The sequence below is a fragment of the Rissa tridactyla genome, chromosome 3 (assembly GCF_028500815.1).
Source record: "Rissa tridactyla isolate bRisTri1 chromosome 3, bRisTri1.patW.cur.20221130, whole genome shotgun sequence".
Lineage (NCBI taxonomy): Eukaryota > Metazoa > Chordata > Aves > Charadriiformes > Laridae > Rissa > Rissa tridactyla.
This window is the reverse complement of record NC_071468.1, coordinates 72,737,598-72,765,075: the sequence shown is the minus strand read 5'-3', so window position 1 is coordinate 72,765,075 and position 27,478 is coordinate 72,737,598. Positions and strand designations below refer to the sequence as shown.

The window sequence follows — 27,478 nt, the reverse complement described above, 5'->3', positions numbered from 1 at the left end:
TCTTCTACTCTCTGTACACTTTCTCAAGAAATTCTTAATTACTGCTATAACGATACTAGTACCACAGTCACCATACCATTACCTTTCATTTGGTGAACTGGATGCTTTAGGGCAAGACGACCACTCAAGTATAGGTGAGCGATGATATTTTTAAAAAATACAATTTAAAAAACACAAAACAGACACTTAATCTGAACGAAAAGACTTTAATATCAAGACTAAAAATTATAACTTAAGTGTAACCGCAGTGGAAAAATCAGAATATAGTTATTATTTCTAATGCATGGAAAAGAAAGAAAGAAAGAAAGAAACAAACAGAAAGCAGAAAGGCAGTTTCCACAATTTTACCCAAATGATTTAATCCTTTGACAGGTTTGGGTCTTTATAGCTTTCCTTAGCCAAAGGCTTCAGAATATTTATGGTACAGCCGGACACTGCAAATATTTCTTTTTTTTTTTTCTTTTATTGAAAAACATTCATCAGAAAATGCATCTCAAATAACGAAATTTGAGACACGACCTATAACTATCTTTTTAAAAAGGTAATTTGCTATTAACCATTGCCAGCCAAGACTGAATTTGTGTCAAACTTCATGTTATGTAGTTTTGGCTTTTCTCATACTAGCTTTACTAGCTTTTTGGCTGGGTGTGGACTACATGCTTAACAGGGGCGGGGAGCGGGAACGGGGGGAAGGATCACATGCAAGGTTAGGTGTCTGTCTTTTATATATAAAAACAGAAGAAAATTAAATACCAGTCTGAATTAGGTGCAGAAATCACCGCAATGCAGAAGAGTATATTTATTTACAGGCTAATAAAAATATATTATATTCAGCTTAACTAGATGTATACATTGGTTGCAAAATGTGCTATCTGCTACAGAAATGAGATTAATCCATGATGTTGATGTAATAATGTTTGGACAGATACAATAAATACCTGAATTTTGTTTGATACAACTGTGGATTAACATATATTGAGGCAGATATAAACCCTCTTCACTGCCAAGAATACACTTCTACAAAGGAAATACTACATACAGCCTTTGATCAGAGTTAAATTTATTGCCATAAAGCACTTTCCTTAACTTACATGCTCTTAATTAACATTGGTCCCAGACGCCAACAAACACTGTCCACCTTTACCTTAAAATACAACTGTCTCACTAAAGGTTTTTTTTTTTAATAGGCAAGGAATTATCTATTCAGAAAATCGCAAAATTCTCTGTAGAATATTATTTTATTTTTTAAAAGTAAAAATATATATACACACAAGTAAACCGTTTTACATTTTAAAAAATAAAAATGAAGTCTGAATACTGACTTTCCTTGGAAATTCTTCCAAGTCTAATTCATTCAATCTCTGGGAATCAGCAGGACTGAGTCTTCCGGTTACTGACAAAGGGAAGAATACACATTTGTCTACTGAATCTGGAAATCCCAAGTTGCAAAACTTTTCTCAGGTTAAATATTAATCTCTAAGCATCTCACTCTGACTACAATAAACCAGTATGGTAGGAAGTACGGAGTACATGGAGACAGGCTGTAGTGTCCGAGCAAAATCCTCCCATTCAGGACTTTCTAAACAAAGATTATAAAAACTGCAGAAAAGGAAATCTGACGATAATTTACTGTTACATGATTTGTCTACTCCTAGCCATTTTCCTCAGCAATTGTTCCCTCTGTTTATCTCATATATAGGTTAAAAATAGACAAGGTAAGAGCAGAGAAGGGGTCCAGCAACTTCCAGAAGATGAAGAAAAGAGCATAGCAACACGAGAAACAGGTGGACAAGGAACGTTAGGAAAATAACTTAAGAAACACCCTCTCACTTCAGGCTAAAACTGATCAAAAGCATTAAGTGGAAAATAAGGTGTGTCAAGAAGTAACGAAGAACAAATAAATTAAAAATGTCACCTTTCCCTCAAATGGAGGCAAACGGTACAGGCAAATTTAATGCCTTATTTCAAAGCTACTAGACTAGTTGGACGAGCATCGCTCCTTACAACTGCAGCAGAATTTCATACAGCGATGATTTTTCAAAGACAAGAAGATCACAACTTGGCTTTGAACTATCCTTTCTGACAGAGAGGATATTGAGTGTCCAGGCCACAGGCAGTTTCAAGTGCACTCTGCTTGAGCAATTGTGGGAAAAACACAAATCTGGATGCAAATTTATGGCAGTGGATTCATCTGCTAACTCACAGCCAACGTGTCCTCAAGTTTCTGAAGCTTCAGAAAAAGAAACATGCCTGGGGACCTGTTTCTTCTTCACACAGCTTTATTTTTAAATACTAGTTTCTGTTTGGTGAAAACTGTACAGCCTTGACTATTTTAAAAACCTTCAACAGTATGCTGTATGACAAAGACTATTATAAAAAATGAACCAAATAATGGCATTCCACTGAGTAAGTGGAACTCATGCGCACACGCACACACAAAACCATCGTGTAAATAGCGAAGTTAAGGGATTTATAAATAGCAAAATCTTTGAATAAAGTATATACATTTTTAGGCTTTTTCTATAAACATATATATATATAGTGCTCCTAGGAGAGACAAGTAACTGTGTCCTACATCACGATTTAGAACATAAGATTAGTCGATGTTACTCTAAAGGCCTTTGAGGTTTTTTTCCTTATGTATGTGCATCCTACACAGTAACACTTGCAAAGGTGTCTTTTCACATTAGTTCCTCTCTCAATGTACAAAATCTTATCTTTTCACATTACAGTTCAACAGCCTGCAAAGCAGTGACAGGAAAGCCAGCATTGCACGCTGAAAGAATATATGTGATTACAATGTAGAGCCTGCACGAGGAGAGCGCTGCACTTCACCAAAAAGACCTACAAATGGAGTGTGAGAAACTGGCCAAGAAACCACCCTCAACATTCCCATTTGCAGCCATGCCTTGGGCCTTTAGACGTACACCAATTAAAAGCTATTTTAAGATACACTGCTCTTACAAAAGGAGTAACATTTTGTTTCAACAGTAAGACAATTATAGGTTAATACGACTGCCATACCATAACACGGATAGGGCCAGACACCGTATGACTCTGAGCACCTCCTGTAAAGTACTGTGCACTCAACTTTCTCTTCTTTAAAGATTATTTAAATGTGAAATGAATATGTTTGGTACCCATCAAAAGCACTCAGTATTTCATAAGGTCAAGCTAACGATGACCAAATCAAACCACTCCGTATTAGCAGTAATCATAACCATTCAAGAATGAATGCTAAATGGATGATGCTCAGAAAAAAAATACCAAAGGGCCCACATAATTGCGAGTATTTTTAAAACTAATTTTGCTTTTAAAATCCCATAATACTCTGTTTAAATACTTCTGGAGCAAGTTTCAAATGGAACAACTGGCAGTGCATTCATGAAAACAATGCCAAAAATCTCACTCATAAAATGATCATGGGCTGAAGGATCACGATTAGCAAGTACTCCACTGTCCCGTTTGGGTTTTGATGGTCTTTGCTCAAATAGAAGCTCTGATTTTTGCTATTCTGAGGAAAAAAAAAACAAACAACAACAAAAAAGCGCTTTCTTTTAGAAGTTACAGTTCGAAAATTCAAAGTACAAAACTCATGGATGCAATGGTACCGTTCCCCACCCCCCTACCTTTCCAGAGGTAAAGCTTGTTTCACACCAAACTGAACATCAGTTGTCCCTTTAAAACATCAAAGGGGCAAAATGAAGCTGGCCACATCTTATTCTACTTCCTTGGGGACATCAGTGAGATTAAAAGTTGAAGGTACTGAGGTTATCCTTTTTAGAAATCCCATGCTTTGGTGGTGCTTATTATTAAAAGAAAATTCATTTCACATGCCACGTGTTAGGTAACTACTGCGTGTCACGCAAAAGACAGTTTTCCACATTTAGAATTGCTCACAATGAAGCCCTGAGGTAACCGCCTTTTTTCCAGGCAACAGTAAGACAGTCCCCTTTGACATTTCATCATCCTTTTACAGTCTACACTAGTATATGCAACTTGGAGCAGTCAATATTGATTATCAATTGTTCCCAACGATGGGATCTGTCCAGTTGAGTTTTGTGTGTTTTTAGGATAAAGACTCAGCAGAACGGGCTAATTTGGGTGCAGTGTCTTCTAACGGAGCTTCAACTGAATTGCCCAGGTCTCCATTTTCATGTCCATCAATACTTGGTTTCTTATCAAACACTGCAAGTTAAAAAGAAATTTCATTTAAGGAAGAGAAGCAATCTTGGGAAGGACAGATCAATGAGCCTTATTTCAGAAACTAAAGTTTGCTGAAATGACTACTAAAATAAGAGCTACTAATAGGCTTTTAGCAGGACATAGTATGACAGGAAAACAGGAACTGTTTCTATATCTCTCTGATCCAAAAAATGTATTTGAAGAAGCCAACAACATAAAGTGTTAAGGGGAATTAACTACTCCTAGACTACAGTCAGGAAAAGATAAGAATAAATTTGAATTTCAGCCTTTGGGAAAAGGTGATCACAAAAAACTCCCACAAATTAATTCAGTTAAATTCAGTTGTATCTAAGTAAACCAGGCCAATAAGTGAGGGACCAACCAAAAGAGCTGACAGCCTACTAGTAGGTTAATTGAATTAAAAGTAGATTGATTTTATGATGAATATAAAACCAGTGTTTTCCAGAAATTGGTCTGCATGTTGACTTCAGAATTAAACTGCATGTAACACATTTTAGGTTTACCTTGTGAGGGTTTGACATCCACATTTGCATCTTTCCTATTAGAACTTGAATTTGCACCTTCTTCCAATTCATCGAGATATAAACGATAACGGTGTCCACTCTCATCTTCATATTCTACATTTTCATCATCAGAATCAACTTCTGGAGCAACATACACTACTTCAAATTCAATCTCACCTCTCTAAAATGCAATGAAAATTACAAATTTACTTATTACTGCACAGCTATGTAATAGGATTACCCAGATGAGCTGGGTTACTAACACAAATACATTTTACTGTTGTAAACACATTTACAGTTGTGTTGAATACTTCCGATATGTATCTGAATTAAGTTTTTACTGACTAAAGCAGCACAGCTCTATAGCTATGATTTATCAAAGTTATCCGAATTTCTTAATTATGTGCCAATACATTTCAAACAATGACTTCCAGTGAGTAAGTTTTCTGACAAATCAAATTCACCTTAACTGTCTGAAAATGGGAAGCAAGGCAGGAAGAAGATTCTAGACCACAAAGCATATGACAAACATTGTTTGGCTGGACCTGATCAGTCATAGAAGAATAAAATGTATGTCACTAAATAATTATTGCTGTGGGGCAATGTAAAAAGGTAATTTCCTTCAGCCTTACTGAAGAATCATTAGCCAATACATGGGTTTAACTGAACCAGTACTGCTCCAGCTTTTTTCTGCTTAAGTTGCAAGACATAAGAGGATTTAGCATAAGGTAATACAGCTTCAGGAATCACTGTAGCTTAGCATAACACTGTGCTTAACAGAAAACATTACAATTCAAGGTAATTCAACAGGCAGAACACAGTGAGAACCTAAATGTGACTACGGATTACAGGTCCCAACTGACCTGTTGTGAAAGAATAGTTACAGCTTCTTTATGTTTTGCATCTCTTAAATTAACACCATTTACTGCCAGAATAGCATCACCAACATGCAGTCCTCCACATCGATCTGCAGGTTGTCCAGGATGGATTTCAGAGATCAGTATTGGAACACCGTGCTCCTTCCCACCCTATAAAAAAAGAAAGTAGATTTTAGTTAACTGAGGTGTCCATTAGCATAAAATGAAGATTCTGGTACTTGTTCTTAAAGTGCTTATTTCAACTTCTACTATACAAAATTAGAAATTATGCTTCAGGCAAAAATAATGCTTAAGAAGAACGTATGAGATGCTTCCCTTAACTCTTCTCCCAAGAAAAGAATGGACAAATTTCAAATATATCTCAAAGAGTCAAAGGAGACGATTCTGAATAATAACAAAAGTCTAAAATCATATACCAGCTGCTGAGGCAACGTCAAAACCTCACTAAGAAAGCGTATTGGGCACCATATTGACTTGCAAGAAACAATATTAACATTTAGAATAGAAGTATAATAGTCAAAATTTGTTGTAAAATGTTAATACAGCTAAGTTAATACAGTTAAATGTCAACACCAATACTTTTAAAAAAATTACAATCGCAACAGCTAAGCTTTGGAAGTTAGTTCTCAGATTGTTTCTGCTCTTCTACAGACTTACCACACCTGCAATTCACCACTGGCTAATCTGCTAAAGCATCTATATAAAGCGTCAACGTAAGTTAAAATCATAAGTTTTACATAAAGTAGCAGTTATCTATTTCCTAGTCTATCAAAATGAGTCTTCAAGTTCTACAACCACAGCTATGAATTTGCGTATGCTTTTTTTTGTATGTTCTAACAAAACATTCACTGAGCCACATATTTTACAGAAGTACAAAAACAAATTCAAATTGCTTCTTGTGTCATGGAAAATAAATGCAAGTATTTACTGTGATTGAAATTCCTAGTCCTTCATGGTCTTCTTTAACCAGCAAAACTTTTCTGATTGGACCAACACCTTGGCTCTTCTTTAAGGCATCAGGATCCTAGTTTGATAAAAAACAAACATAGCATACATATAAATGTGTGACCCAAAAAGTGATGCATTTCTGCATTTTGGGCTTTTTTAACTGTATATAGGCAGCATACCAGCAACACAATTTTAGATTAGCTCCAGGCTTACAGTGAAATCAGAAAAGATTCCTCACTATGAGCTCCTGATGAAAATAATTATTTCAGTGCTGAGTGATGCACAACACAGAAATTAACTTCAAAAGAAGGAAATCGGTCACATATTAAAAATATAAGGGACTACGTGAAGGAATGCTGATCTCTGCTGAAGAGTTATATGACATAAACTGCAATTTAAAACTAGAAGATGCAATACGGTTCCAAGGAAGAGGTTGCTTGCTCAAGCTTATTTTTATTATGGTAAAAACAAACCACACCTAAACCCATTCAACACAAAACTAAAAGAGAGACTAAATAAATCAAGGTATTTATTTTGCTTTTGTTAAGCCACTGTTGCTATTATACAGATCCTTAAAATCACAAATACAGGTATTTGTCCACCAATATTTTATATGCAATTAGCAACATAAGCACTAAGATCCATCTGACCAACTAAGGTATTTAGAACAGAGCAAAGTAAAACACTCTCCTGAAAATGTTTAGTTTTACGCACTGGAGTGATTAACAGGTCATGTGCCAAGTTGGGTGAGTTCTACCAAGGCTACCCACAGTGAAATGCCTTTTAAAGGTTTTATTTTAAAAAGTACCTTTTGGAGGAAAAAAAAAAAATCAATCAACTATGTTTACAGAATGTCAATTTATCTGGTCTTTAAAAAAAATTTAAGAATTAATTTCAGTTCAAACGGATTCTAAAAATGTTATTCTTGTTGTTTTTTGTAAATAAGTTAGCTCCACATTTTGAAACCTAGGTCACAAAATTAAGCTGTTAAATTCATATTTGTACACACACATAGCAGAGGCTCAGTTTTCAAAAGGACTGAGTGTTGCTAGGTAAGTCAAAGGAATTGTATCATCTTTCATGGTCACTTACGGGGACGTGCTATTCAGCATGGAACTGTCCTCCAGCATACAAAGAACTATGTGCTTAGAAGTGACTTTTGAAAGAACAAAATATTGAAGTAAAAACAATCACAAAAATTAAGAAATAGCTCATATCTATTTTCCACAAACGCTGGAAATCATGGACGAACGGCTCATCTTTTCAACTTACGTGTCCTGGTGGTGCTTGCATTGGTCGTTTTAGATCATTCCGACCTCGACAAGCTCTAATAACGGTTTTGTGACGGTGAAGGTGTATTTCTGCTTCAAGCTGATTCCAGAGCTTGTCATGAGCCGGTCCCTTCATATCTCGTCCCAGTAACTGAATCTGCTGGACCCTACATAATGACAAAGAGAGTAAAACAATACACTACGTTACAACTGAAAAATCAATGCATTGTATATCTCATACACTTCATATGGCCACAGCACAACTAGTGCAAGTGCAGTAACTGTGGGGACTTTTTGTTTCTTCCTTTTGTTCTGCTAACATGAGACTTCTAATTAGTCTTAACTTTAGACCTGCCTCTGGGGATGCAAAGGAAGAAAGCAACAACAAAAGCATCTCATGCTAAGGGACACAGATTGACTTTACACACCTTCCAGCTAGTTCCTTATCTAAATACTTGGCTGCCAATCTTGCTCCATAAACCTCAGCCTGAAGCACAGCTATGTGTCGACGAAGAGCTTCATTTTCCTTCCTCAGCAACTTCACCTCAGCTTCCAGCTGAGCTTCTTTCACTTTTTCTTTCTTGTTAGCTTCAAGTTCTCTCTCCTTTAAAAAAAAAAAAAAGTTGAAAGCTTTTATCAAAGTTAATAATGAAAGAGCACTCTCTGCTTCTGCACACACAGTATGAATTAACTCTTTTGTGTACAGGACATGCATGCAGGAAAAAAAATGTAAGCAGGGATTATGGCACTGCAGCTAGCGGTTTGCACGCTCCCCTCTGGGGAGAGGGGGCCTTGCAGTCAACTCTGTGCTCCTGACATGATTTTTATCCAATTTACAACTCCTCAGCACAATATGCATCTACTGGTTCAAAGCCCAAGGACTGTAACTAACAACAGCACTTCTCCCTGTCACACACAGGTGGCAAAATTTAAGTAGCCTGAATATCATCCTTACTTTTTCCTGTGTTCAAATGGAAGATTCATACAATGAGAGAGAAGATTATTTTAAAGATGAAAATCACTAAATATTTTAATTTTATAATATTCTTTAACTATTTTAACATGAAGGAAATTTCTTTAAGTCTGTATATCCTTAAAATGACAATTATTATCATGCAAACAACAAAGAAATGTCCAGCCAAGGATACATCCAAATCAGAATCTGAAGACCAACCACAAAACTAAAGCCAGAGATTCTACACATGAAGTTGCCTACCCTGACAAAACTTAAAAGAGAAGTTAGTGCAAAACAGCTTTGTTAAAAGAAGAACAAAACAACCAAAACTCAAAACAAAAAGAAACAACAACAAAAAAACCATAAACAAAAAACCCAACACACAAAAAACACTGTAAGGAATGTACCTTCTCTTTTTTTAGGGGAAAATTTTGACTGATCTACATCTGAACAATAGGAGTTTCTAAAACTATACCAATTCTTTCTATTATTATGATGGTCTTGGGCTATTTTCATTCCCATCTACTGCCAGTAGCCAAAGGGCCATTACGAGAATTGGAGAGTGCTGACAGGCTGCGCTGCCTCTGCCACACGCTGCATCTGCAGGAAGGGTCACAGCTCAGACATAACACTCCTTTTACAGTAGCTGGAGAGTCCGTATACAGGTACAGTGTTCCTGTAACACTTACATTAGCTATGTATGTATTGCCAATATTACTCTAAATAGCATAGGCCCCCGGTTTATCTACGTACTCACTTTTAGAAAATCTTCTATTTGACAAATATAAATAGACAAAGACTAGAATTTGACAGACACATGAAGGTGCATCATTCACATCCAAACCTCCGTTTTCTTCCTCATTGGATATTTTTATGCTTTATTTACTGAATAAAAAGTAATCAACTAAAAATTCATAATATCTTTGCCAATAATTTGTTAGAATGTAACTATTCAGAAGTGTATTTCTATTCAGAAAAGCGCTCTAGAGCTGTACAAGTTCCTTGCTGTATCCAAAATACACCTTGGGAGAAGAATTCCAACCTCCTCCAGAAAAGTGAATTGCTGAAGTGATCCAAGATTGCTTACCCCGGCAAATTCCATGTAGCCCACTTTACTGTAGTTATACAAAGTAGTCAGCTTAAAAACTCTCATCAAGTTTCCATTTATTTTCTCTGAATTAGATTAATCATTTAAATTAAATTTAAACGAAAGTCAAATGTTACATTTCTAAGTGGAATCACTTTTAGTCATGCATTTTAAATGTCGTACCTAAACTACGAGGAACAACGTAATTCCATAAAATTGTTTTTTTCCTATTTTCTCCATTACTACAACTATTAGTCTGTGACTGAGGTGGAAAATGACACCCTGAAGCCATAGGATCATATTCTTAATGCTACTGCAGACTGTCTCCAATTGATCACCACTAAGAAAAAACAAAGGTTGCAATACAGAATATCTGAAGATGTACTCAAAGGACATGTCTTTTTTTGACCAACTGTCATGAGATGTCATAAGTCTCCAAAAATCTTTTAAAAAATTGAGGAAGTTACAGAATCATTTCACACCTTCTAGTGATTATAGTGTGGCATAGGTTCTGCAAAACAGAAAAAACTATGTTTTCTGTTGGTAATATAAAAAAACACCAAACCAAAAATGCAACTGCAATGTTGAAGATCAAAGCTTACAGTTACCAGCTATCCTGTGGCTTTTCAAAGAGCAAATACTGAGCAATGATAATGAGGTATATAACACAATAAAAGTGGAAAAGCTGTTTAAAAACCTTTCAAGTCTATTGCTGTGAAAGACCAAAAGATAAAAGTTAACTTTGCATCGCTTTTTCTTCTTATCTATGTGTTATTGAGTTTATGTTTTGGGCTCTCACACAAGCCAGTAAATCGTATTAGTCATGTCCATAAAGAGAACTGAGAAAAGTGAAAACAAGGAAAAATTCATGAGATTTTTTTAAAAAAATACAATATATAAAATACTTCACATTACACTGGTAGATGTGTACGGTGTTTATGCTTTAGAAATTGTATAACACCTTAAAAATGTTTCAGATACTGCCAGAACAATCTTTCAGAATGTCAAGTTGTCAGATATTGCCCCAAGTTAGCTGTAACAATAATAAATGAAACACACACAGGCTTAGGAACGAGGGCACCAAAACTAGAAAAGAAAAACTAAAATGCAAAGAAAATTCTTTACACAGCATCTTGCCAACAGACAGGAAGAAGGAAAAAGCCAGATCTGGTTTGCCAGTTTTGGAGGCCAACATATAGAAGTTGTTGCACAAAACAAAAGCACTGCTTAAACACAAAAAGAGGCAATCGGCATACTTACCATCTCATCCACAGAAAGGACAGACTTAAGACAGAAGAAAAGAGTTCCATAATTAGAGAAACAGACAATAGGAACTTCAAGAAAATGCAACAACATAAATGACTTATTCCAAAAGAAATTTACCAGCAGATTGTGTATTTCATTGGACAGCATAAAGAACAAGCACACTGTTACAATTGTACTTAGCAGCAATTTTGGTGTTTTGCAGTGAAAGTTATTAAAAATCTTATTAAAAATTTTAACCTTATTGTAGTATTGAAAATAATACTTTCTCCTACCAAGAGAATGTGAAATGCATGAAAGCACTTTTGAAAGTATCATAGAAAATATATTCTGTAATATAACATCTGTTATACAGATAATAGATTTTTTTTCCTTTCAGAAAGAATAACAAAATACATATTACAAGACAGACATCAAGTATCAGGAGAAGTAGCAAAAAAGACATATTAATTGCAAAACTCAAGACAAAAAATTCCCCTAGGCAACTTCATACTCTTACACAGAAAGAGTTATTGTGCCTGTACTAAGCAGATACACCACTCCTAAAACCAGATTCAGCCTAAACTCCATGATGTTATGAATCGCTTCACAATCTGAAACATTGAGAAACGTCTTAGTTCACCACTAGGTACAATTTTACAGTTTGTTGCAGAGTATACAATTATGCTGAGTCTACATGCAAAAGAAGAGTGGTCGTCGTTAATAAAGAAAGCAGGAAGTGAACTAGTACAGAACTTTATTTGCCCAGCGCATATTCTGTTGACACAGTCCGTCTTTGCCCTCAGAGGCTTTCTGACTGCCAGAAGGTCAGCACGACAGTTTTTATCTACCTAAAACTCAGACTTCCCATTTTATTGTCATGTAAGCAACTTCAGTTTTGGTTGTTCAAGCTGCCCAGGCCTTTATAGCTTTCTGTATCTACAACAGTTTAAAAGTGAGTTTCTCTCCATTAGAGCTATGAAATCCCTAAAGGCAAAGTAAAGCCAACTCAAAAGATTAGCCCTGATGTTTATAAAAAAGGAGGAACAAACTGGAATTAAGGTGAGAATATCAGTATAGGCTGTTAATAAATTCAATTTCAACACAGATGAAGACCTGAAACAATGCAAGCAAAATGTATTTACTGTCATCTGTGGGAAAAAGACTGCTGTCAATAGCATGGAGAGTTAATCTTTCTTTAGAAATTGTTTATAACAAGTTAAGGAGAAACAAAAAGGTTAAAAGTATTATTCTCTATGTCGTCCAGATGTTAAGCCTCCCTAATAAAATTTAGGGACCAAAACCACTCATAGTGATGTTGTGTTGGCTTAAAAAAAATTCCCTACATGTAAACCTGCAGCCTAACACTTACAGAATGCTGGTGATATTTAACTAATGTTAAATTAGTTAAATATTTACAGGGTGATAAAAATTATTAACAGCTCCAAAGAAGCTTCATCATGCTTAAACTATAATTTAATACAGAATAAGTTACGTGCACACAAAAATTATGTGCGATCCAGAAAATGTTACACTGATACCGAATATGCAAGTATGTAGGCCTAGGAACACAGCTCTAATTCAATTACAGCTTCTGGATCTGAAAAAGGAAGAATTTGGGTTACTCCTGTTATTATGGCCTAGATAGCCTTTAAGCCCTACAGCCTATTGCTGTGTTTTATTATACATTAATTAACAGGACAAAAGGGCAGAGGAGACTAATCTGGTGTTCCATATATGTTGGAACTAGGTATTTGCAATCAACCTGTGAATCAATTTTACAAACAGCCAGAGAGCTAGACTTTGATTTATGCCAACACTTAGAAACCACAATCTATACAACATTACTTTATTTTTCTAATTGACAAAGTCTCAGTCTTAAGAGTCTGAATCTGTGCTGTGCCTAGTAACAAGGCAGACTACACTCTGGGTATCAGTCAATACCAACTAATTGCACAGATTAATTATTGTTAACTTTTGGTGGGCTTTGTATAGGTCTAAGTTTCTAAAAAACATATCGTACAAAATTATCAGTGGTTTACTCAGTTCTTTTACAACAGTCTGCTGCACGTAGCAATGAATAGCAACACAGACGCATCTGCAGCATTCTTAAACAGAAAGAATGACAACAGAGACGAATGTGATGCCATCTACCATCTCTCTGTACGTCCGAACAATCCCATTCTTTCTCTTATCAGAGTGTAACTACAATAAAAATGATAGACTTACCGCACTTTCAGTTTTTTTAAGATACATGAAAATTTGTTTGTATTTGTATATTGGAAGCTATTAGCTTTTGCAACTTCTGCCTCCAGAAAAGCTTTAAAAGCCACCAAAATATTTTCTTATTCTACATTAAGAAACCACTTAAAAACAGTTTATGTAAAAACAACTCCTTAAATTTTTACTCATTATTCTGATATTATTTAAGTTATTTTTAATGGTTGCTAACAACCACCTATAAATGTTATTTAAAAAAGTTAACTCTCTCTAACATTTCTGATGTGAAAATTTGTAACAAGCTTATTCACACCTTCCAAGAAACACCTTCATCCAGGAGAGGGAAAAGGATAATGTAATCCTCCATTCAAGCCATGATACTCACCAGTTTTGCCTTAATAGCCCCAGAATCAACACTCTGACCAGTTTTGGCATGGAGCTGAAGTTGAACAGCATGGAGTTGCAAAAGCTGATCATGCACTTCCTTTTCCAATACCGCTTTCTCTGCCTGCGTTTCTGTCAGTTCAGACTTCAGATCAACTAACTGGGCCTGTGAAGATATAATCCATCGTAGTAATTAGAGCAATGATTAAATGGGGTCATCAGAACTGTGATACACAGACACATCATTTGCTTGTACATATATACTATACATGGTGTAATACAGGTAAGAGTACACGCTGTCACAAGTTCCTCCGTAGCACAACCTAAGCACTGGATCATTTGCAGGCTTTTCTACTCCCCAGCTGCCACCAAATTCATTCCTCCACAGACCCAGTGTCAAACAACCACACTGCTGAAAGTAACAGTAGCTGTGATTTTCCTCATGCAGGCAATGCTGTGTGCTGATGATGTCTACTCCAGAACAGGGCAATGGCATTAAATCTACGTAGGAATTACAATCATAGCAATGTAAACACAATTTAAAGCTTAAAAAATATTAAATCTTATTGAAAAAAAATTATTGATCAAAGTAAAATGATGATTATAAATACAACACTGAAAGCAAATAACCCAACGTACAATTGGTCTGTTATCAACAGCTTAACTGAAATAGTAAATTAAGTGGGCAAACCAGAAGCCATGAATTAAAATGCCCATAAAATGCATATGTAGGAAACCAGGAATAGTTATTAACTCTTAAAAAAGTGGTTTTGAAACATTTTAAATACAGTTCATATGTAGTATGTTTATCTGGAATACAAGAACAAGTTCTAACGTGTTTACCAGGTTACTTGTTATCCTTAATTTCAAGTAGCATTTTATAAGATAAACGTTTATATAAGCTTTAAAGCTACTATTTGTCAAAAAACCCACAGGAGATGATCTCAGGGGAGGGGAATTTTGATCACGCTTAATATTTTTTGGTAAATTCCCAGATTACAATTTTGCTCCCAAAAATTTGGAACTAAAAAACAAAACAGAAAAGCCATTGATTCTTAAAAAAACCCAAAACAAACCAACAAAACCCTTGTATTAAAGTATAGTATTTTAGATAATTTAATAACATTATATTAATGTTCAAATTTGCACTGAGTATCAAATTGCAAGCCAACAATCACCCCATTCAACTACATAAACACTGCTTTCCACCTTCCAACTGCTAGAATGACAAAAAACCTGAGTAATTTGTAAACCCTAGTAGAACTCTAAAGCAGAAACTGTTTTCTACATTAAAATGATATTTAAAATACCATAAAGCCATACAATTTTAGAGAAATGGGTGACTTACAAAATTGCATTGTTCTCCTCAATGACCAGCCACTGCTAAAGTCTCTCTGCTATGGGTTATCTACCCTCAAACAAAAGCAGACCTTTTGAACACCTGAACTAAAGCAGCAAAACAAAATAAATATCACCAGCATAAGAGGTGATAATATAGTACAGAGCAGATAACTAAGACCTTAATAATAAAGACACAATTTGACCCAGTCACAATTTCACATAATGTATAACAATATTACTTCTACTTTACTATAATTTGTTATTATTATATAATGTATAATGATATTATTTCTACTTTTAAAAAAGACCACTAATGTCTTCCTCCTTTCAAACAGATACTAACAACTAACATACTAACACTTATTACCTTTTTTATATAGACACACACACAAACATTCATCCATTCTGACTGGAAATACCTGGAGAAGCAGAAAGTGGCAGAACAGATAAATTACACCAGTTTAATATTGTCCAGCCTCACCTAGTAGAGAATGGCATATAAATTCCGTCAAAAAAAAAGTTTTTTTCCCTGTGCAAATTACAAAGCAGCAAGAATGATGGCTACCAGGTTTGCGACATGCATGATGCTCCAAAGAGATCACAAAGAGACTGTCAAACTCATAATAAAAAGAAATAGTACTCTGCATAAGACCTAGGATTTACACTCATATCCTGCTGTTTTAATGAAGAGAGCAAAATGAGAAATGGTATGAGTACACACCATGGAAGTAACCTATTTACACATTATGAAAAGTCATAAATCCATCCCCAGGAACAGATGCAGATACAAGAGTCACACTGAAAAACAAACAATAAGCTGTTTTCAAATCTTGTGATCTACTTCTATGAAAGCTGACAAATCTTTACACTATTTCACAGCTTTCTCAACTTGGCCAGCTCACTTAATTCTCCTTTATATAACTCTTACTAGCACTGTTTTTTATCCACATTCCTTCACTTTGTTATAAAGGAATCATATGGAAAGACCACTGGAAATTCAACATCTCTGCATTCGAGTTTGGAAGCTACTCAGTAAAATCCAGAGAGGGGACAGAGACAGCAGAGGAAGTGATGAGCACAAACAAGAACTATGGGTACGGCCATGCCTTCCAAGAGCACCATTCACTGCCTGAGGCTGGAGTTCTACAGGAAAAAACATATAATTCTAATGTTTCAATTTGCATGAGCACAATGAGGAAGAATTAGTGTTGCACAAGCAAGTGTACCCATCCTTTAATTGCTGGCTTTTTGGATGTACTTTCCAAGACGACTGTCAAATGAGAGATGTCATCTATTTTGAAGGTCACCTGTGACCGTTCTAGAATTTGTGGAGAAGCCAGTTGGGGCAGAAGTACCGAACACCAAACTGTGGGAGACCCCTGAGCTTCATGGTTAGGAGAGATTAAGAAAAGCCACCAAACAACAAATAGAGAACAGAAACTTTCACTGGGGAACAATAAGGGGCAGAGGTTGAAGAGAAGGTAGTATGTTTACTTTCATAACATTCTTTAACAGTAACTTGCTGATTCACCCAAAAGAGGAACTCTTCTGTATTTAGGGCAGTATACCACTGTGCAGATTAGCAATTATTGCAGATTAGCAAGTATCACACTGCAAGGTAACACCTTAGTTTCTCTCTGATAACTCACTTGTGAGTCTATGCCCCAGGCAACAACACACAGTGTGTAGCAGGACTGGACTGATGGAACTACCATATAATCACGAAAACCTACACCCAGCCCTACAGCAGAGATGGAGAGAGAACTGGAGAATCAAGCAGACAGGACAGGAGAGACAGAATTTGCACAGCTCTTTTTTCCTTTAATTCTGACACCTGTTGGCAAGGTCAATGCCTTTTGAGATATGCTCATTTCTCTCTGACTCACTGAAGTCTTTGATAGTTTTCTCAGACTGAGATCTGTAACTGGAATTCGATGCCAATGGCAATGGGAAGTGCCTGGTCTGGGCCTTAAAAAGGAAGCCAAAGCTTATGTAAATCAACCAGAAAATAATCAAGTTTCTTCTTTACTAAAGGAAGTCAGACCATTTGTTTCAATGCTCCACTTCTCCCACCTCTTGTCCGGGGACAACGATCACTAAATTTTCCTGAAGTGTTCTGAGAAATGTTTCAGTTCAATACTGACCGCCAACTGAGAAGTCTGAGAAGTTATGTATATGAGACACTATGGAAAAGACTAAGAAAAAAAGAAGAGCATTACTGACAGAATCACTTATTTTTCTAAAGTACCTCATTCAAGCATGTTCTCCAATTTATCAATAATTAGACACATTACTGTTAATTTCTTTGTATGTACTGTCCCAATTACAGTCCCTACTCTGTCAACTATACAAGACGTACTCCTTGTTTTCTTACCTTTTTTCTCCTTGCTGTTCTGAATAAAAAAAACAAACCAACCTTTATTACTGATCTGATCTGTCTGGGGTGGGGGAGGAAAGGTAATCCCACAAGCCTGTATTTTTCTTTTCTTCCACAAAGTACCAGTAAACACATGCTTTTTCAGAAAAAGCTACTGTTTCAGATTATTCCTCCATCAGTCTGTAAACAATCTACTCGTAATTCTAAATAAAAGTCTACAGTTTGAGTAAACTGCAGACCTTGGTCAAATTAATCAAATAGTAAAGCTCAATATTTATCTTCCAAATAATCTAACACAGAGATGATACAAGAAGAATAGTTTCGAAAGGCTAACTAAATATTTACTCAATTTTTGGCAATATTTTGCTGTTTACTAGGTATTTTGTATTTCACAGAGATCTTACACCTATGAAAATTAAAACAAATTTTCAATGGAAATAACACAAGAATTTATAAAGTATTCCTTCTTTCCATAAAATATAAAATAAATCACGGCATTAAGCAGCAGAAAAATGCTTATTCTGCAGGGCATTTGAAAATATTATTGCAAAAATTAAAAATAAATAAATAAAAAAAACCTAGACGAAACAGTCCAGACATAATATCCTTCTATTTTTAATCAACAGCTCTTATTTCCCGTTCAAGCAGTTATGAGTTATCAAAAAATTGTGTTTGATATAAATGAACTTATGCTAAATATGTATTTTAAGCTGTCAATATAATCAATTCAGCTTACATGCTGGGATTGATTGCACTGACAGTTATGGAGTTCTTCAAATCTTAACCAGTGTTTGTTAGGAGGGACAAGGCTTTGAGCTGTAAACACAAAATGAACATCACTGAGGTCTCTTCCAATTATTTAGTATCATATCTCACCATTTTTTTTTTTTGTATGCTGGTCTGAACTCTCATAAAAAGCTACTTATTCATCCACCAGGACATTTTTCATAGAAAAGTGATTGTTAGAATAACTACACAAAGAGAAGTTATTTCTATAAGATCTTAGAGCCATATTGAAAGATCCTATGCTACATTTGTACATAATGAAGCATAAAAATGTGGACCTTGCCCTGACAACTTACAAAGTAAATACATGAAGGAAATGATGAATAAATGTAACATGAAAGAGAAGTACAAATACAGATGTATTTGTGTATAGAGATGCACAACAGGAAGTAGACAGATGGCATGCTAAAACCACACGTTACCATTTCTCCTAAACATCACCACTTGAATGAGGCATTAGAAGACGGCAATATCGCGACCTCAGAGATCTAAAGCATCAGAGGGAGCACACGCAGACTGAGAAAACTTCAGGAAGTGGGACGATGGTGAGTAACATACCGTGTTGGCAGGAAACAATCCACCTCTCACTACTGAAAGGGAAACCAGCGGCAGGGGGTTGGTGGGCAGAGAGATGGCACCATCAGATAAAATAACAACATGCTTTTAGCTTTGGGAAAAGCTTTTTTGCTGTATGAGCTATCATCCCAATAATTTCTGCAGTACAGACAAGAGTCTTATTTGAGCTAATAGATGTGAAAAAAATATCTAAGTCTTATCCATTGCCCAGACATGAGGACTCGAAATAGAGCTGAGTTGAACTGGAAAGCTAGCTCCTAGGCCTGAATAATCCTAGGATGAGGCAGCGGCATTATTCACCACAGCAAATAAAAAAAGAGAGGAAGACCTGAATTCCCTCAACATCAAAGTATAATGAGTGCTTTTTGAGGCTTGTAATGATGCATATCAACTTCTGTCTCAAAAAAAGGCTAAGCATAATGGACATATTAGAAAACACACAGGTTTTTCAGCAAAGGAAGAATATCCAAAAATATTACCAGCCTCCAGTGACTAAAAGTCATAAGCCAAGCACTCATCAAATGCCTTTAAGTAGCAAATATTCTCTAAAGATTTTTTTTCATTTTCCTTTCATTTCAGGCCTTTAGGGTACACCTAATTCATTCTCATACCAAGCCTTCTAAACTCATACAGGTCTGAAAACTGCCTTTTTAAAATGAAAGATGACTTTTTTCCACCATTATCATCTCTATACGCCAGCAGTTAGGACTTAAAGAAACATCAAATACAAGCATACTAGCAATAAAAAAAAAAAACAAAACCCACAAAAACTGGTAACATTTCATCATTTCTATCTTAGTTTCCTAAACAAGGCTGTCTACTGCCATCATTTTATCTGTTTGTGTACATCTTTCCCTATTTCGCCCTCCCTGCTTGCCGATTTGAATTGAATCCATTTTCGAGATTCAAACAAATCCATTAGAGGGGTAAAGGTGTGTATGATTAAAGTTCCTATGACAGGCAAGTTTTGCGCAAAACAGCTGCTCAGTAGGAAAGAGTGACGGATTAGTGCTCTCATGGAGGGAAAAGCAGGAAGAGCCAGATCTTCACTAGTTTGTCTAATCCACCCAGATATAAGAGCAAACAGCGCGGAGGCTCAGCACCACACGGGCAGTTCTGAGCTAGTAGGTGTGCTGCTGCCTCTCATCCAGCCAGCTAACCAAAACTGCAGGTAGATGGAAAGGCAAAGGATGCCGTGCTGGGGAAACTCACAGATCCCGGGAGGGAACCAAGGGTGCCTGAACTGGAAGGTCTTAGTGACTTGAGAAATTGCTCAATGTTAACTTTAGGACAAAAGCATTCCCGACAAATCAGCAGGAAGTGAGACTTCACGAGCACCATTGATTCTGTTACCAATAAAACACCTCCAGTACACATATTTTTTAATACTCATTTTACAGGAGAGGTCCCTATGAATCTTGCCATGGATCAAATCAAAATTCATAGACAAATAAAGTATATGAGGTGGTTTTACTTCTTCAGCATTGTGTCCTCATGTAATTTATGCTAGACTCCACAAAGTTTACCGACATGTGTGTTTATGTATTTAAACATTCACTCCTGATCGAGACTACTAACCTTCTAATTTAAAGGCTGAAACATGAAACACACAGAGAACATTGCTGCGATTACTCTGTGGCTTCCACCCCAGCACATGCACAAAAAAGCAATATAAACATCAAGATGCGACAGTAGCATATTTGCTTAACACTACATTTTGGAGGCATTTTTTTTAAAGACAGAAACATTGCTTAAAGGCAAAAGTAGGTTAAAAAAACCACCCTGATTATGCTTTACAAACAATGAAATCATTATTCCTAAGTGTTCCCGTAATGTTACACAACTGCAGGACAGAAAACATTTTTCAGGATGTGACAGCTGTAGCTCCTGCAGCCCGAGGCCGAAACATACCCACAGGCACCAGATACAAAAGTGGTGTTGGTTCAACAACAGAAGAGCCCGTCCTGCAGAGTTCTGAACCACACATACCGATAAATTTTCATGGGGAACCCCAACTTCGGCATCATCCCCTAGATGTGAAGTATCCCAAACTCTCAAGTACTGTGTTTCTCTAATTGCTGGAAGAAAGGGCTGTCTGCATTATCTCACCGGTGTCACTTCACCACTTGAACTACAGCTCTCCGAAAAACAAGAACAGTCTACCCTTCCTGAGTCCTGACTATTTGAGTCTTCCTGCCCATTAAGCAGCGTTTGCTGCAATTTCTCACACAACTCTATTAAGCTTAATGGACTGGTTTGAATGAGAAACCATGAAACAGATCAGAGCCCTGTTAACCTCACTGTGCTCCTTACAAAACTAAACAACGTGACAGCACTGTAAAAAATGTGAGTTTCTGAATAAATGATACACTTAGGAACCATAATTTTTGTTGATAAAAACCCCCTTATTTCAACACAACCAAAGAATGCTTACTGCTTGTCAATGATGAAAGCCTGTTTCAAGAAATTATTTTGAAAGACTGTGCTTACAAATTTCTATGATTCTATTATTGTGACCTCAAAAAGGACATATGTGACTTAAGTTTTAGTTGAAGCTTTAAATTTAGTAAAATGTTCTTTATCATGTGGCTAATAAGAACGTGAAATACAAAATTTAGGACTAAATAAATACTACAGTAGTGTAGCTAACATAGGTAGTCTTGGTAAAAATGCAGTGTTTGAAACTGAAAACACAAATGAATCATAAATTAATTTAGTCCACCTTTAATGTGTCCCATACAGAATACACAGTACATGAGACATCTGCAAATTAATTGCTCCATTTCTCAGGTTCTATTCTAGTCCTGACAAAACATTGAAGAGACCGGTCAGCAAATTGAAAGGATGCAAAAGAACATTCATATTTTATCTTCTCTGCTGAAGACCATTCTGGATATGAAATTATTTGCACACTTTTCCTCACAGTGATTAAAAGATAACATAATAATAATAATAATACATGTAAAGCATCTTAAAAATTTGGTTTCTATTTACATAAATGGAGATATCAGCCAACATTTATATGCCAGTCACTGATCTCTTTAATCTCTATCATTAAAATACCTGTTACTGGAGGAACCTATTATTGTTTTCACTTTGCTTTACATACTGTTTCTTGCCGCTATTTTACTTTGTCTGTAGCATTCTGTTTGCCCCTACTTGCAGAAACACAAATTAATAAGGGGCTTATAAAATGGGGACAAACTTTTAACAGGGCCTGTTGCGACAGGACAAGGGGTAATGGCTTTAAAATAAAAGAGGGAAGATTTGGGCTAGACGGAAGAAATTTTTTACAACGAGAGTGGTGAAACACTGGAACAGGTTGCCCAGAGAGGCGGTAGATGCCCCATCCCTGGAAACATTCCAGGTCAGGTTGCACGGGGCTCTGAGCAACCTGATCTAGTTGAAGATGTCCCTGCTTATTGCAGGGGGGGTTGGACTAGATGACCTTTAAAGGTCTCTTCCAACCCAAACTATTCTATGATTCTATGAAATTACATTTTTTTAAAATTTTGCTGCCAGTGCCAAATTTCTGTCTGCCTCACAAAGACTTTTTTTTTTTTCAGGTTGCTCATGCTTCTAGTTGTTTATTAAGAAGACACAAATCCATTTTTAGAAGTAATATTGGTAGTTTTATTATTGCCATTATTTTGAAAGTCATACTAGCTATGCAACACAATTCAGTAAATAAAACTAAGAAATATAAACTAAAATACCGGTTCCCTACCACTTACTCTTTGACAACTCCCAGAGAGATGAGAAAAGGAAAATACTTTACTATATGCTGACAGAAACTAAAGTAAGCTAGTTAAACTTGTATAGAATTCCAGAGCTTCTGATACAGGAAAATATTAATTAAGTATAGGTCACCTCTTTAAAAAGGGCGTAATTATTGTGAGAGAAATTATACGTATCAAACTAATGACAACTTGGTATATAAGCCAACTGGAAAATTTATGCAAACCTGTACTTCCACTTCCCGAATATCTAAAAACTGCTCCCATTTTAGGATATACAACTAGCTGGATCAAATCTCATTCAATCGATTTTCCAAAAGAACACATTCCATCTAGTACCAACAGATTTCTATTCCAAAAGAGAAGAAGTTAAAAGTGACATTAATAAAATAACATCTCAGTAAATACCAGAAGTTTTTATGACATTTGAAAATATTAAACAATTTACTTTTCTTATGAAGTTACTGCAACTACGGTCCCAGTTTTATAGACACATAGGTCAGTGGGTAAAGAAATATCCTGGTCTTGAACAGATGCACTTCTCGCTACAAAGCAAAGGAGGGAGGGGAAAAAAATCCAAACAGACCCTGCTAAGAAGGTGTATGGTCCTACCTTCGTTTAAAAAGTACTGCTAAACGACAAAGCCAGACTACAGTTCTGCAGTGTGCTCCATAAGACGGACTCACACACTATATGAGAAGTCACCACGCACATATTTGGGTTTCAGATTTTTTTTTTTTATAGGGATCTTCAGATTACTTACATAATACTACATATGCTTTAGCTGATACAGTAACAAGTTACTTACAGAAGAATTCAGCTTATAGGAACACGTTCCTCTAAACGTGCTAATTCCAAATTCATCAAGGACATCAAACTACATGGGCAACTAACTTCTTACACATATACTTCAATGTTTTCCTTAACTTTAGCATGTACATTGGCTTAACACAACTGCCAAGACACAGGGTGTGCTCTACCAGACATTCCTTTCTAGCTTGTTCATTTAAAATTACAGAATCAGATCGGCAGTCAAAGTGACAAAGTTAAAGTCAAGCTCAGTTTTCACTGGCACATTAACCTACTTCTTTTACTTCTACAAAATTGCACTACACAGAACTTTTATTTTTTGAAATGGACATTTAGAAAATGTCACAGTCAGCATCATGTAATCTTCTCACCTCAAGTGATAGTCAAACAGGAAAAACAAATCCTACAAGCCTCCTCTCAATTAAAAAATCTACTGAAATCTTATACACTGACTGCCAGCCTGTACCTGCTGCTTTATAATGCTTTCTGAGACAGTGAGCATCACAAAAAATCTCCTTTAAAATGGCTGTCATATCCTTTTGTTCTAACAGCCTGAGGCCCTTACTGTTCTCCATCAAAGTACACTTCATTTGTTCATACTGAAGTGAAGTTGATCTCAGAAAAGACAGTGGCATCTATCACCTAACACTTTTTTTCCTCTTTGATAACCTACTTAATTCAACTCTGTCCTACTGTGACCAGCAGGAAAAATATTAAACAAAAGGGGAGGAAGATTTGTTTTTGTAAGTTTAATTTAGGACTGCAAATGTTATTAGCACAGTAGTATGTTTATAACCTTTCACCACCCTAAAGCACCAGTAAATTTATCTGCATACATCCACTGTCGATCTGCATACCTTCAGGTTCCTTCTAAAAATAACTTAACTCTCAATTGGCAACATATAACTCCCTCTTTGGAAACTACTGTCTTCCTGGAATACTTCTTCCGCTATGCAGAAACATCCCTCATACAATATTTTACTTAAACTCATCTCTCTAGCAGTAGATATACACCAATGGTGCCAAAATATTTTTTTTTCACCAAAGTCCTAGAGCAGGAGCTTCCATCCACCAAACCAACTGAGCTGTGCCTCTTAAAAGCAACTGTATCAGTCAGAGAACGCATATTAAACTGATAACTCAAAGTCTGAACTGCATTTCTTTATTCTTGTCTGTAATATTATAAGACGACCCAACAATTCTGGTCAAGGAAATGGAACCCACAAACAACAGAATTATATTCAACATTCTGTATTATTAATTTGATTTTCCTTTAGGAAATAATACCACTCTTTCAGTAAGACAACGGCAGGCAAACACAGCTGTGGGAGTTAAAGTCCTAGCTTTTAACAGTCACTGACACATTCAGTCAAAGAATTATTTTAATCCAAATAAAGGCATGTTTCTGAAGATGGATTTAACTTATTGGCTTGAATAAGTGTTTGTACCTAAGTAAACTATGACTAATGAGACTTTTATGAATGTGATGAAAGCTTTGTATTAAAATGTACAAGCACTATAATTAAAATTGTGAGCTTTTAAGAAATGACTGCAATTTTAAAAGTTATACAAAATACAGTAACTTGCATTATAAAAAATAAAAAAGTAAATACACTGATCACATCCTAAATACCAATTCAAGTATCAATAATATAATAATAATAATATAACATTATCAATAATATAATAATTCAAGTAACCAATACCAATTCAAGACAATACTATAACCTTCTAAAGATCTATTTGAAAAATAAAAACGCCTTTATAGGTATGAGGTCTAATACTAGTATCAGTAATAAAAATATTTCACAAAATAAAAGGCTTTTTATTCACTTTTAAAGCACTCACTCTGGCTTATCAGCATCATTTTTATCAAACAATTACTTCATACGCTTAGACATACACAATAATTGTGCTATTACAACTACTAACTGCACTCCTTTGCTCTTCATCTTTCAGACTGAGGCACAGATCCTCAGTTATTTAGGTGCCCCTGATGATTTTAATTAGATACCGAAATACCTTTCAGGATCTGAGTTTTATCATTTCCTTTCAAAATATTTAAGCTTGAAAACTTCTCAAAGAAATATTTACCAAGCATTGACTCATTCTCTTAAAATAACCTGAAAACTCATCTGTTTTACAAGTCTGTACACAACACCCACCATCCCTGTGTAATATGCAATAAATACTGATTGTCTACTATAAACTCATAAATCTTACTTTACCACGCCTATACAATTAAGCCTACTGTATAGGTTGATATGTATATATACATACCCAATACTAAAATGTATATGACAGCATAGCAATAAAAAAGAATACCATAAACATCACTACAGTAAGTATTCTGGTGAAATAAAGACTGCAACGAAAAAAGCTCCTAGTTTAATGAGGTCTTTGTTCTACTTTGAAATAACCTGCTCCTCTGTTAAACTCTGTGGATAATTTTGCATAACAATGTCTTCACACCAGGAAGAAACATGATTAAAATCAAAGCCAATTTACTTACTTTACTTCCTACTGCAAGGCAGAGCTTGAGAAAAGCACGTTACCATTTGAAGACTCTTAAATTCCTTTATTATAATAAGTATAACACACAGGACTGAAAGAACTGAATTCCACGGTTTATTTGTCTGCTAAAGCTCTTACAAAGGACGTATCTTCACGGTTCCAAAGAAGCCCTTCCCCTTACTCCCATAGATTTACAAGTTAGCAGAACAAGCAATACAACACTAAAAAGCATGGCCTACAAGAGATACTGAAGAAATTGGATGGTTTTAGCCCAGGGAAAGGATAACTGAGGGAATGTCTTCCCTCATCAACAGCCTTCTAATATGTAACAGAAAAACAAGAGGGCAGTTAACATCCACACCTGGTAAGGACAAGACAAGTAACATCACCTGCTAAACCAAAGATGACTCAGGCTGGACTGCAGTTCTAAAATGACCATCAAGTTCCCCAGAAGCTCCTTCCAGAGCGCTCCAGTTCTCACACAAGTCACAGGACCTGCAGCCCTGCCTCTTGAGCAGCATCAGCACCGGCCAGCTTGGCTCCAGCTGATGCTTCTTTCTTCCCACCCTGACTGAAATTCTGGATTAGGCACGAAGAAAACCTTCCAACAGCAAGGACAGTTATTATTCTCCTCACACAATATGCAATCTCCACTATTAATTTTCTGACAGTCAGTTGGGCAGCGAGACATTTGATCTGCCTCTGAATATCAGGGGACAAGGGTACCTGTCAAAGCCCATCCCCAATCTATTTTTCTGTTTCATTTACTTGAAAGTGGGAATGATGTCCTCATTTTGACTACTGACTATAAGCTTTAGGCATCTTGATCATATGCCTTCATCATCCCGTTTTTTAAAAAGGCTTCCCAAATTCACCGGGGACTTCATGCAAAGAGACCAGTCAGCGGCATCTGTTGCTCAAGACTACTGCTTTCAACATCAAAGAGAACTTTTTTTTTTTCTTCTTCTTCTTCTTTTTGGCACGCACCGACCGCTTCGTGCCCACGCTATCATAACCAAAACCAGAGGACGGGCACGGCCGGGCCCTAATCCCGCGGGGCTGGACACACAGCCGCCGGGACCGAGGTCGGTGCGGGGTGGGGGGACACACTCCGGCTGACACCGCGGGCAGGGCACGGTCCCACCTCCGAGCAGAGACCCCCCCCCCCTCCGAGGGCCACCTCCTCCCCCCACTCCCCCCCTCACCTCCAGCTTGTGGTTGATCTGGGAGACGGTCTGCGCCTTGTGGCAGAGCTGGGCGAAGCAGGAGCTGAGGCTGGTCATCTTCTGCCGCCCCTCGTAGGTGATGTCGGCCTGGTCGGGGTCGATCTCCCCCAGCAGCAGGTCCACGTCCACGAAGGCCTTGTCAAACTCCTTCTCCAGCACCTCCAGCCAGCGGAACATGGACACCCCGCCGCCCGCTGCCGAAGCCGAGCCGGCCGCGCTCCCGCCGCATGCCGCCGCGCCTGGCCCGCAAGAACCACCGCCCGACGCCGACATGCTGCCGCTGCCGCTACCGCTACCGCCACCACCACCGCCGCCGCCCCCTCCCCTCACACGCCCCGGCCTCCCCGGGCCGGGCAGGGCCCGCGACCACCCGCCTCAACCCCCGCCCCCCGCGGCCCGCTCCCCCTCCCGCCCCGC

General features: G+C 36.9%; 1 protein-coding gene across 2 annotated transcripts; it reads right to left on the bottom strand.

Annotated features, from left to right (window-relative positions):
• Nucleotides 1-190: 190 nt before the first annotated feature.
• Nucleotides 191-27,389, bottom strand: GOPC (golgi associated PDZ and coiled-coil motif containing). Of its 2 annotated transcripts, XM_054194926.1 has the most exons (9): nt 27,041-27,389; nt 13,696-13,860; nt 11,109-11,132; nt 8,235-8,410; nt 7,808-7,973; nt 6,516-6,611; nt 5,573-5,737; nt 4,710-4,890; nt 191-4,188 (listed from the first exon to the last, which is right to left on the bottom strand). In XM_054194926.1, the coding sequence occupies exons 1-9, from the start codon at nt 27,332-27,334 to the stop codon at nt 4,070-4,072; spliced, it is 1,386 nt and encodes a 461-aa protein (XP_054050901.1). In that variant the 5' UTR covers nt 27,335-27,389; the 3' UTR covers nt 191-4,069. The 2 variants fall into 2 exon arrangements, with proteins under 2 accessions (XP_054050901.1, XP_054050902.1); XM_054194927.1 differs by lacking the exon at nt 11,109-11,132 and having other exon boundaries at nt 27,041-27,388.
• Between the last annotated feature and the right edge of the window lie 89 nt (nt 27,390-27,478).